The sequence below is a fragment of the Heterocephalus glaber genome, unplaced genomic scaffold, assembly GCF_053883595.1.
Source record: "Heterocephalus glaber isolate CG9 unplaced genomic scaffold, H.glaber_assembly_v1.0 deba00000621, whole genome shotgun sequence".
NCBI classification, from domain to species: domain Eukaryota; kingdom Metazoa; phylum Chordata; class Mammalia; order Rodentia; family Bathyergidae; genus Heterocephalus; species Heterocephalus glaber.
Window position 1 is genome coordinate 19,842,420 of NW_028258153.1, and position 13,145 is coordinate 19,855,564.

General features: G+C 35.2%; 1 protein-coding gene across 23 annotated transcripts in view; it reads right to left on the reverse strand.

The window, feature by feature from the left end:
- The window catches only part of Pard3b (par-3 family cell polarity regulator beta), a 1,069,040-nt gene that overhangs the window by 649,405 nt on the left and 406,490 nt on the right, over positions 1 to 13,145 (reverse strand). For all 23 annotated transcript variants that reach the window (XR_015449088.1, XM_087205812.1, XM_004851169.4 and 20 more), the window contains one exon: positions 9,104 to 9,275. Coding sequence is in view for 20 of the 23 variants with exons in the window: in XM_087205812.1 (XP_087061938.1) it covers positions 9,104 to 9,275 (172 nt within the window). In the remaining 3 variants the exon portion in view is untranslated. The remainder of the gene's footprint in view (positions 1 to 9,103; positions 9,276 to 13,145) is intronic.

Consider the following 13,145-nt stretch of genomic DNA (forward strand, 5'->3'; position numbering starts at 1 on the left):
AATACAGAGCCTCATATTTATAGAGAACAGTTCTGGTATTTTAGAAAGTTACCTGTATTTTCTGATAGCTATCAACAGTTCTCATTAAGCCAATGAATAAACAGAAAGAGTGTTGTTTTCTGTGTACCAACTGATGGGTGCTTTGCTTCAGAGATAAACTCACAGGGTGTGGTGGTGATATCTGGGAGGTCTTGCTCTCTTATCTAGTAAACATTGAAAAGAAGGTAAACAAGCTGGATAGCTTTTCTTATGGCAATTCCTAAGTAAAGGCTGTCACTTTTCCTTATCATTTTGCATGTGAGAATGAACAGATGGGGCTGTTTCCATATTTCTTACTTTCACTGGATCAAATCAAGATTTTAGTAAAATTTCAAGTAGGGTACAAAAAAGGAAATCACTAACTGTGTATATATTGAGGCATAATTCATCATATGGCTTTATCAGATAAAGCAAATGAGAAAATCCTGAGCCAGTCATAAAAGCATATCCAACTCTGAGTGACTTGTCCTTAAGATGGATCTTCTGTAAATAATTAAATTACTGGATTTTTTTCTTTCCCCCTTTCTGCCCAGAAAGGGGAAAAAAAAAGAATTATGTGTATGCACAAGACACACATAAACACATAAACACACACACACACACACACACACACACACACGCACACACACACACTCAGTGCAAAAAAGAAGCTTTACCTATGTTGAATTGTTAGCAAGATGCCAAAATACAAACTACAAAAAAAAAGAAAAAATCAGGTTAGTTATTATAAATAACTTGTTTGGAGGTGATTAAAAATTGGCAAGAAAGTATAATCTATTTTATGGCCATAAAGACTTATATGTATGAAAATATGAGTCTTATCATTAACAAGTTTTTAATACAGATGAGTAAGTTAAAACTATGTTGTAATACACATGCTAAATGCTGTTAGGCTAAAAAGTAGCACCCATATTGACAGAACAAAGGGAAATTTTCTTTGGTTTGTCTTAGCTGCTCCACAGTGCCTGAAAAGAGGAAAGCTGGGGACTGTTTCCAAAAAAGGAAGATGGGTCTGTCAAGGTGAAGGAGGAAAACAAATCATAGGTGTCTGCATTGGTCCCCCCACTTTTCTTTTAAAGGATAAATCACAAATCATTTTATCAGTAGTCCAGGGAACTGTAAGAAATGAAATATGGCAGCATCACTGAGAATATTTCCACTACTTTGGTCCTAGGCCTCTGCAAACACTGCTTCACTGGCCTTACTATTAAAAGCAATCTGCAAAAGAGCCTTAAAAACCCAGGGGTCTAATATCAAGTGAACAGTAGGAAAGGTGACCTTTCGTTCCATGTGTTTATTAGAGGATCTGCAGACTCCATCTCAGTGTGGGCTCAACACTGGTAAGAGGCCAAAGGGGAGAGGTTGAACTCTGTGTTTTTTTAGAGGTCACATAATCAACTCAGAAAATACAGCTGGAAAAGAACAAGAATGAAAGCTTGATTTTTAAGTGCCCGCTTATATTTTTGGTGAAATGAAACTTCCTCTAGTAATTTTTTATGAGTACAACCAACCTACTACCAATTTAGTTACCAACTTTATCCTTTAGATATGTTATGTAAAATTTAAAAAAATAGAAAAGAGTAATTAAAGCAGGTTAGAAAAAAGAAAACTGAAATAAGGCTAAAACAAAGGGATTAATTGGATGTAAAACAGTAAAAGAAAAATAGGGGATTCTATTTTGATAGGTAGTGGTAATTCTTGTTCATTATTCCGAAATATAACATTACTTATAATTAATTACTTTATTACATGTATGTTATTTATAACATTACTATTAATTTCATAAATAGTATTTTATTTAAGAGACATTTATAAGAAAAGAGAATGTTTTTAAGGAAACCTCATCATGCTATTTGTTTACAGAATGATGTGAACTGATGGCCTGGTCATAAAGTCTGGTATGTCTACCATTCGACTACAAGGGAAGGCAATGTCAAGTATATTTAAAAATACAAATTTAAAATATCAGTCGAGTTTGTATTTCACTTAACACACAAAATAAGATTACTCCTGATTGTAATTATTTTTTTAAATTTGTTAAGAGCTGCTTTTCTTTAGGTATTGATTTTCTTCTTTCAATTAACTAGCAATCTCTGGTCTTTTTCCAAAATGTTACTATTTTAGGCATTCTGTGAGTAGCCTGATATTTTCCCCCAAAGCAACATTTTACCTATTTTGAAAACAAAAACTAAAATGAAAACCAAAACAATAGCAAAAGAAGAGTGGTACTAACATAAGTTAGAAATGCTGTCACCTCCTTAGCCCTGATTTAGTTGCTAGCATACCAGAAAGTGTGCATACACATGTTGACTATGTGGGTATGACTGATTGATGAGAGCCTAGCAAGGTTACCATAGCTAATTACAACATCATTCATCTAAGCCTGCATGGCAAAAAACAAAAAAAACAAAAAAAACCAAACTGGTTCCTAGTGAAGAAAAGGGGAAAGAAAGAAAAGCTTTTTTCTAGCTGCTAACTTTTGAATAATCAGCCTCAACAGAAAACAAATAGGATGAAATTCAACAACCAAATTATGACTTATGGATTCATCCAAGTAAATGACCTCAGTTCCTCTGTAATTTTAACTTTGATTTCAAGCCTACAGCAGAGACTTTCCAGCAATAAGAAAACCGCCCATGCTTATGTGCTTTGTAGTCCAAATTCAAAGGTTCCATCAGCAGCAAAAGCCAGCCCTGGGCTTTAGTTCTGCCATGTGTGTGGTGTGAGTGTGTTTGTCTAGGATCAGATGCCAATACTTAAACTCACATTATGGGCACAGCAGCTACTTACACACTGCAGCCTAATTAAAGGAATGAACTTCCTCCTTCTTTATGTTTTCCTAAAGATCACTCCCATAAAGGGATTTGATTTCCTTAAGAATTGAGAAAAATGTTCCCATATGTTTCCTTTATGCAGTGAATTATTCAAAATCAGATAGAAAAGAGTAACAATTTTCAACAATAACGTCCTACTACAGAATATTTTCTGAGAACTACTGAAAATGAAGAAGAGAACTCAGTGTTTTGAAAGTAATTATAACAAACATATATCATAATTTCCATTTCAGTTTTGAAGAAGCACAAACACACATGGAAACGATAAAGCATCTGAACCACCTTTCAAGTCCCCAAAACAAGGAATCACTTTCAAATAGAAAGTAGCTCCTCTTTAAATTTTAACATAGAGAGGAAAATAAAGCTAATACCATTTAAACTCCAAACTTTAATCAGATTACTTTACATCTAGGTAACATAGATCACAAGAGTGATAACAGTCAAATTTAAAGTACCGTTTATCCTGAAACACTATTTAAATTGCATTTCTAAAATAATTAAAACTAAAGAAATATATTCTCATGCAGTCTTGAACCCGAAATAGCAAATTTCAATCAGCAAGTAGTGAAAAAAATTATCAAAAGGCACAAAAGAAATCTGCTAAATAATTGAGGCCATGGAAAAAAAATTGACAGGAGCATGATTTGGATCAAACTCAGCTTGGTATTAATGAAATGCTTCTAGGATGATCATCACCCATCTGAGAAAGAAAGGTTTGTTTCATAGTCAAGGAAATTGTGGCCTAGGAAGTATGGGGGTGATGCAACAGAGAGTGACCCGAATGTACTTGACAGTGGATTTCAACTTCTGTGAGAGCCCAAATGTGTCTCATTTTAACTTTTGTTCAGGAGAATGTGGTCCTGACAGAAATATGTGAAATGTCTTGTCTAAGACTCACAGCTAGTTTAAATTCTGTAGGGTCTGGGAAAAGTTCTAAGTGACTGGTTCTCAAGGGACAAGGATTGGGCCAACCTTGAGTTAAGGCTGTAGAATAACTTTTAAAGACCAAAAGACCAGTTACCACTTGATCAAAAAGCCAACACAAGGACTAGTCAGGGGAAAGGCTAAAGAAATCTTCAAAACAGTTGTCTACACTAATTTGTCTAATTTACCTATGGCTCTATGTGCACATGACAGAAATATAAAAAAAAAACAGAAAAATCCACATTGTAGAAAAATAATCTCCTAGAGATTCTCTTAGGATGAGATGTACTTTCCACCAAATACATATATACTCACATGCTTTCTAAACATGCCGGAGGTGAGAATAGCCAATTCATTTCTAAAATTTATAGGATTTAAAAGAAATTTCATCCACCTCCATTTTCCGGTCTTGGTTCCTTTACTAGCTTTTGATTTACAGCTAAGTATAATATCTATTTATTAATATAAACTCTATCTAAATTCCAAAAGGATATGAGGTATTATTTTACAATATACAGTATTGAAAAGACAAAGACAATTGAAATTTACAATCAATCCCAAAACTGTCATGGAATTGAAAGAATAGTGTACTAGAAGCCAAAAGATGCAGATTCTAATTCTAGTTCTTTAAAAAATTAGGTTTTAGATATCAGAGCACACATTCACTTTAAGCTTTAATATGTTCATTTGTAATATAATGTCAAATGTCTGAATAACTGCAAATCATCAAACTATATGGAACAGTATCTTCTGAGATCAGTATTTCACAAAATTTCTTCTGAGAGGTTCATAATTCTTTTGTGTAGAGCTGGGCTTTTGCTGTAGGACTTCTAAGAAGCATCTGAATTCTGCTTATTGCCCGCTGAACACAATTCTGGACCCTTCCTTCCCTGCTAGCATAATCAATACTATTTGTCCAGAGCTGGAGCATGAACAAATATTATTAACTAACTAGAGTCAAACATCTGTTATCACTTAAATATGCTCAGAAGAACCACAGGGTTCTATAGAGAAGACTTGGAAGATTCTTGAACTATGTGACTTTGTTTTTGTGACTCTCACTATTGTGAGTGACTCTTTACTATTCCACCTGATGTTTAGGCTACCTTATCTCTTAAATGGACTCTTAGGTTAACAATCTCTAGGATGTATGGAAATAGACATTGGCCAGTTTCAGAAATATGGAATCCTGTAGCGCTGCAATAATTTGCTAGTTAGGACTGAGTCAGGGTTCAGTCATTTGGCATTACATTAGAAAATCCATTAGAAAATAAGTGGTAGGAAATAATTTAGATGAATGAGGTTGGAATTATGTGGTTGTCCACTTGATTTAAAATTCTTCTTACAAATTAAAAATATACCCCATTAGCTTATATAGCATGAAGATATGAAGCCTTTTAGGTGGGCAGAAGTTTTTTGATGTTTATTTATGTCATCCATCTTTGTTGAATAAAGAATAAAGGAATATATATATATATATTTTCTACTTTTTAAAATATATATTTATATATTATTTATATATTATTATATATTTATATATAAATATATATACACACACACTTTTTTTACTATGGCATTGCCTTAGAGATCTAAACAAGGCTTTACAAAAAGATTTGTTTTTGAGTATGGGCTTAAAAGGTTCACATAAATTCAAGGAGGAAAAAAGAGCCAAAGGAGGGATGTAGGTCAAGGGAACATTACCTACAAAGGGACAGAGATTCGAAAGAAAGTAGTCATTCTGGGAAATGGCAAGTGGCTCACAGTGGTTACAGGCTGACTGTGGAGGAATGGGCAGCAATACAGATAGGGCGAGAAGAAGTAGCTACATCATGAAGACAGGTAAGTATGAAGTTTATGCATATCCTGTGCATAAGATTTCATCTTGGGTAGGAGGGCCAACCTCTGTGTCCATTCTACAGTAAGGGGAGAGTGTTAGTCTTTCACATGAAGCATGATTCTGTTGATGCTTATCCTGTGATGGAAAAGAAGGTATAAAATTATACTGAACATTAAGTACATTTTGATCTCAGATACCAATAAAATAGATATATTTTGATGACAAAATGACCTAAGCATAAAAATGTCTTGATGTCTAATATTTGTTAATTGTGTCTCTTCAGTAAGAAAAGCATAGAACAAATAATGACTAATTTTGACATTTTCTTGGATAGGCCTTAAGAGTGAGAAAAGCAGTGATAATTGAGACTTGCTTCTCCTGAGCTATCCTAGCAAAAAGCTCCTTCAGAAACAAAACAAACCCGGTGGCCTCTGGGAGCTGAGTGAGTACAATGAAAAGGCCAGCATCTCTGTGATGATGGCACATTATGGGGATCTTGTCCTGATGATGGCTATGCATCCTGTGACAGCATCTTCCAATTCTTCATCTAAGCGGGGTCTCAGCCCAGACAACACAATGGGGTTACACTCCAGAGGAGCCAGAAACAGTGCATGTCCTGCCAATTGTATCTCTCCATCCTGAGTTACCTGCCTGTGACCCTTTCTTAACCTGGGAACATCAAGAGGAAAAGAGAATAAGAAAGATCAAAAATGCCTGTGTTGCTGTCTTCTTTCACTTCTCTGTCTCCACCTGACAAAACAGATAAATATAAATTTCCCTTCTTTATTATTCCAGAAATGGAAAGTACTCAATCTGCTACACCGTGAAGGTAAGGAAAGGGATAATTTTTTCCCATCATTCATCACTGTCCAAATTCCTCCAGCTGATTCAGAGCAATCATTTGTATTAGCTGGCTAATGAGTTTGGATGTGGTTCTTAGGGCAGTGGGGAACCACTGGAAGTTTTCTAAGCAGGGACTTATATAATCAGATCTGTGCTTCTGAAAGGTCACTCTGGCAACAGCAGGGACTGAAGAAGGAAGGTGCTATGAATGAGAGGTCAGCCTGAAGCCTGTGCAGTGATCTAACTGATGACAATATTCTGGTCTGGCACAGCAGCTGTGGACAGGGAAGCTAAAGAGTGGACAGAGGTGAGAGTGCAGAAAAAAAAGGAGGAGCTGGAGAAGATGCCAAGGTCCCAGACTCAGTGGGTGGGAGGCAACTTTTGTCACTCAAACATGAATGTTGGCTAATCACATCACTTAATTTATGTTACTAAGTAAAATTGGATCTGGGAGTCAAGGAGTTTACCCTTTTCAGTTTACCCGTTTTGGTATATATTCACAAAATAAACTCCAGGAAAGTTATATTAACTTATTGTTTTATGAAAAGCATATCAGAGGCAGCATGGTAAAAGGCTTCCTGGATTTTCTGGTAAGGTTCAAATCCTGGCTCTGCCACCTAACAACCATATGATTTTAGATAAATTAGTAAACCTCTAGGTGCTTAATCCCCATTTCTTAAATAGAAGAAAATAATAAAACCTAACCAAGTATTTTGAGACTGAAATGAGGTATTAAGAATAAAGGATTTATTTTACTCAGTCGACTAACTTCAGCTCAGGCTCTGGCATGCAGTCTCCATTTAATAAATATTTTCTATCCTTGTCTAACCAAAAAATCAGTTCTGAAGGAGTAGAAAGTCCACTTTCAAAGGACGGAAAGATCAGCCTACTTTCCTTTTGCTTGTATTCAGGATTACGATGAATATAGCTGCCCAGGTGGTCCAATAGGAAAAAAAAAAAAGCCAACTGTAAAAGCATTGAAGGAAAACAAAATTTTTTTTTCCTGAGAAAACTCATAAAAGAAAGGTTGAAAACAAGTTCCCAGGACAGGGATACACTGAGGTTCAGCCTTTTGAAGCCCACAGCACTTGCTTATAAGTAGAATATTAAAAACAAGCAAGAACAATTTTCTCCTTTGGTCTTCCCTTACTGACTGGTTTTCCTCTCATACCATTTACATAATGGGTACCTTTTCATCCATTATGCAAATAAGCAATGTGGCTGTGAGGTTGCTGAAGCCACAATCTTGGCTGGGAGGAAGAGCTGCCACCCATCCCTCCACCATCTATGTTCCAATAGACAGCTTTGCTAGCCTGATTTCCAAAATACAGAGGAAAACCATGAAGCCTTTAGGTCATTAATTTTCCTTTGATTGGTTTTAAAAGAAAGACCTCAGATGCTTTTCAGAAAATCAGGAGAAAATATTACTTGGTGTAGTCATATGTAAAATCAACTTAATAGTATAGATTTCATTTGAAATGGAGAAAGTGAGTACTATGCACAATTTTTACAATTCTGAGCATACACTTTGCTCCAAAAAATTGTCTTTGCAAAGTGAGAAAAGCCTGTCCTTCTGGCTTGAGAATTAAACTGTAATAGGTGTGTTAAGCAGCCTCAGAATGTTGTATACACATTCGACAGGTATAAAAATTGTTTTATGTACCACAATATTACTGGATTTTAAAAAAATTCCATGCTGTTAAATTGACCTAAACTTTAGGAGGTTATCACCAAAATATGTTATTGCTTTTGGTATTGTAAATTGACTGAAACTTTAGAAGAATGTTTATTTTCTTTCTACAAACACCTTCAAAACAAATATTATGAAAAAGAATTCTGAGCAAAATTGCCAGGTGAATTGTTCTTGTTTGAATAAACCAGCAGTAAAGAATTTCAAAACTAACTTCAAAATATTTTCTCTAAGGCCTGAGATATATATTGGAAGAAAAAAAGGATAGCTAAGGAAGAAAGTGGCCTTTATTTCTAGTCTGGGTTCTTTGATAACCCTTTGCTTTTTCTAAATGATTTTTTTCAAGAAATACGTTTTAAATTTTTATTTTAATTAATTTTTTTATCCATTAAATTTATTGGTACATTTAATGCCCATCGACTGGTGACTGGATAAGGAAGATGTGTTTTTTTAATAAAATGGAGTACTACTCAGACATAAAGAATGAGAAACTAGAGACATTTATAGCTAAATGGATGCACATTGAGGCCATACTCTTAAGTGAAATAAATAGGACACACATCTGTAAATACTGAATAGTTTCTCTGGTATGAAAAACTGAAAGTAAAAATGAGGATCAAAATGTATAGTAGAAATTTTTAAAAAGTGATCCTCACAGGATACCAGAGAACCTCATAATTTACAGTCTTGACTTTCCCCTGTTACTTCAAGGATGCGCAATTCAGATTCCCCTTTGGTTCAAGGGGAAAAAAACATTCTATCTACAAACTTAGCTGAGCTGCAGAAGCTGCAAAGAACTATTTTTTACAAAGCACAGCAAACACAATTTTTAAATAATAAATATTAATAGGATAAAAGTCATAAAGGAGAAACACAACCAATAAGATGATGTACTTTCACGCAGGTGGAAAAGCATGCTGCTGACAATGCACATACCTAATTTCAGAGTAGAAGGGGTTACTTCAATTTCCCCACCGATTGGTTTAAATGCAGCCAGTTGGGCAGCCACTTCTGTCTCCAAAGCATCTGGGCTCTGCCGATCTGCCGGGTTTCCACTGGGGCTCTCAATCTTGTGGAGTGGTTCTTGTTCATCAAACACAGCAATCAGCTACAAACAAGTCCAACAACACTAATTACTTTGTAGGACATGTATATCATAGAGACATTGTATCTAACTGATTATGATTTTTATTTGGTTTTAGAGAATAAACCTCTTCAAACTTAAAACTTTATTGTTACTACCTTAGAACTCTTAATTCTTCAATGATATTATGTCTCTGAGCACCATGGCTAGGACATAATGAATGGTTTGTTCTTCTGTTTATTTAGTCTATTCCTAAAATAGACAGCTGATTTCGGCTCTTTTCAAGGAATGCAAGGACTGCCCCTTCATTTCACCATGTTTTGCCAGTTTGCCTAAAAGATTTCACTCTTTTTATTTCAAAAATATTCCTAAAGAAAATAGGAAGTTAAATATGCAGAAGTTGAAAAACAGACTTAGTACAGACAGTACACACTGAACAACAGAAACAGTAAAAGTGGACATCTCAGACTCAGAAAGCTAAAACACATTACAAAATCTCTAATTACCTCTATCCTCCTAGACAGTATCTAAATCTACACATGTGCATACACAATGTATTGTTATAAATAGTCTGTTTTTGTCTTACAGACATAGATATCTCACTTTTGTACATGCCTCTTTATTTCATTCTTTTCTTTCTTGACTTACTCTATGTTGAACAGTTGAAGTCCAATAATCCTAAATCCAAGGAAATTCAACATCAGCACTTTCTTTAGTACTGGGGATCGAACTCGGGTCCTTCAACTTTCGAGGCAGGCGGCAGAACCACTGAGCTAAATCCCCAGCCCAACATCAGCACTTTTAACCTAATTATTCCCATCTCCATCTCAATGTTGTTTCATATGAGAGCTATGTGCATCATCAATATAAAAACTTAGAATTTTCTTTCTAAGTCAATTTTTCATTAAAGGAAAAATATATTAAAATAGTTCTACCTCTCACTCAGACACTACTGCACAGATAGCAAGGACAGAGGCTGCACTTTTGGCTGGCTGAGAGTATCACCATAGTGAACTTCAAATGTTCCTCAGCAGCTGATACAGAAAAGTCCAAGTGTGGACTCAGGCAGCAGCTCAGGGATGCTACTCTCAATCCAAATAGTACAGTGTGTGAATTTGAAAGCTTCTAGTAAATCTTTAGACACTTTTCATTTAGTAAATAAAACAAACCTACTTATGAGTCAAACATTTACTTAGAAAAGGCATTAAAAGCCCCATTCGTAGGAGAACCATGTAGGCAAAAGTATTAATAACACAAGTGCTGGGGAAACTAATCAAAACATCATAAATTCCAACTTCGGTCTTTCAAAAGAAATGAATACAATTAGGGATATGTAAATTGGCTATTCAAAAATAATTTTCATAATTGACTACTCATTTCCAGTATGGAGACTTCTTTAATTGGAAAACCCAACAATCCTCTCACCACAGAAAAGAAATGCTTACTCCCAAGGCATTATTTTTAATTCTTGAAATTGAGCACATGCATTTTTTATCTTTAATTGCTAACACTGATGAATTGATTTGAGATAAGACTTAAATTGATTAATAATGAAAGATTATTCTAGTATAAACATAATCCATAGAACCATATCTTTCTAATCATGTGGTCATAATGAAGAGTTTAACACATTAAAATTTGAAAAGAAAAATAAAATTAATATTTAAAATGTGACAAAAAAGAGATAGAAGTGTTTTCATCACTATTTCTATGCCATAATTATGATTTAAATTTTGCATATTGGTGAATTATAATACATATCAGTTATGTTCATTTTAATATACTAATCAAATAGGCTGTAGCATATTATATTGGCATTATGAACAAATTTGTGTAAGAGTAATATATTTCTTTTCTTTCTTGCCACATCCTTAACTTTCAGTATAATTAATGTGCTTCAATTGTTGGGAAAGAGAAAAAAGTAGGGTATCAGTCAGATATAATACAAACGATTAAAATTAGATATTACAAGATTAAGTATTATCTATCCCTTTTCATAAGATAATTTAACACTTCTCATACATTATTTCCATACAAGTTTATAGTATATGTAGTAACAAGATTATACCTATTTATCAAATAGTAAAATACAATGTTTTGGAGACTTTCGTTTCTTAAGGTATCGACTAAATGTTGTCTGACAATAATAGAATCAGGCCTTTTTTTTTTCCCCAACATGGTATGTTAGATCATACTAGTATAATTTTTTTTCTTTTTCAAAATTAAACTGTAAAAAGAAAGACTACATTGTAGGATATTTGCAGTTTATGGATGGAGATCATATGCATTTTGCTGATATAGCGGTACATGGCTCTTCTGACAGGTAATAGCAAGACCCAGATGCTCCCCAAATATCACAGTATCTTTAGTTAATTAGTGTTTAGTCTGTCTCCCAGTCCTGTGATGGACAGGAATTACCTCAGCAGAGCCTTACTGAAGGAATGGATGAAATCAAAGCTCTACTCTTGGGGAGAGGAAGACCAGCTCCTGAATCTGTGGTGCCTAAACAACCCAGTGGCCCACAAGTGCTGGCTGATAATAAAGACTCTCCATTCGGTCTGTATCTCAACTTCCATAATGTACACAGACTAATGCTTGTTTTAACACTGATAATTTATTTAAGTCATACATTGTAAGTCATTGTTTACCAGATTCCTTGATTCACAAGGACACCTACATTACTGGGGAATAGAGTTTCGGAAAGACACTGTTAGAGACGCAGTGAGTAACATAAACCTCAATCCCAGTCCCTCAACCAGAAGGCACACTGGTTTCCAAAAGCATACAGTGCATGTAAATGGCCCTCACCCCTGCCTTTAAACTGATTGAGTTACCTTTCTCACATAGATGAGTCAGCCATAAAAGAAACTTTTAATGACTTCAGGGGTAAGATTTCACCTAAACTTCTGTGGTGCCTAGAAATCTTAGGGCTGTAGTAACCAATACCTCATTCAAAATGCAAACTGACTGTATGTGATTTGGAGGTCTTCCTTGGCCTTTGGTCTATCTTCTAGCATGTCTTATATTCTCCTTCTAAGATGCCAGTGTTGTCATGTCACCCAGAACAGTCTTAGAATTTCCAATAATCTCATAAGACAAAATAATAACATGGTCTTACTTCTAATCAAAAGTCCTTTATCCTCAGATCTCTGTCAGCACTTAGGATGTAATCTCCAACTACACACAGTTAGGTCAGTTCTTCCATCCAACCTAAACACAAATTTTCTCAGGATTCACTTACCCTAAACATACCAACCCACTTATTCCTTCCCCTCTAAGACAAACTTTGAAGGCACTATCTACACAGCAATTGCCAGCCTCGCTTCCAATGTCCCATTCTTTATAGAAGCAGCTCTACTAATGCTGTGACCACTATAATTATCAAGGTCAAAACAATCTCTACAACAGTAAAGCCAAGGCCTTCTCTACTGTGAATTTAGGACATAGCTGAGCACTGATTGATTCCTGACCAAAGTACTTTCTTCACTTCCCTTCCAGGGCACTGCACTCCCTGGGTTTCCCTTTAACTCTAAGGCCTCAATTAAAGCTTTCTTTTGCTTATTCTTGTTCATCTCCTAGGTTTGGTCCCTAAAAATGCTAATGAGCCTATGTCACAGTTTGGTTAGGGATGTCATCTGTCTCATGTCTTAGATAGAACTACACACTGATAAATTAAAACTTTAAGTTTACACTAGTGATGGTGAACGTTTAAGTTTTCAGTGATACAAACATGCTGTAGATGTGCCACCACTGATCCTAGACCTTCTTCCTAAAGTCCAGGCTCATGTTGCCTAACCTGTGGAGAACTGAACAGCTGATCTTCTTAACCTCTTTCCACAGTCCTTTACATCCCAATTAACAGCAATGCATCCTTCCAAGGTGCTCAAACCAAAG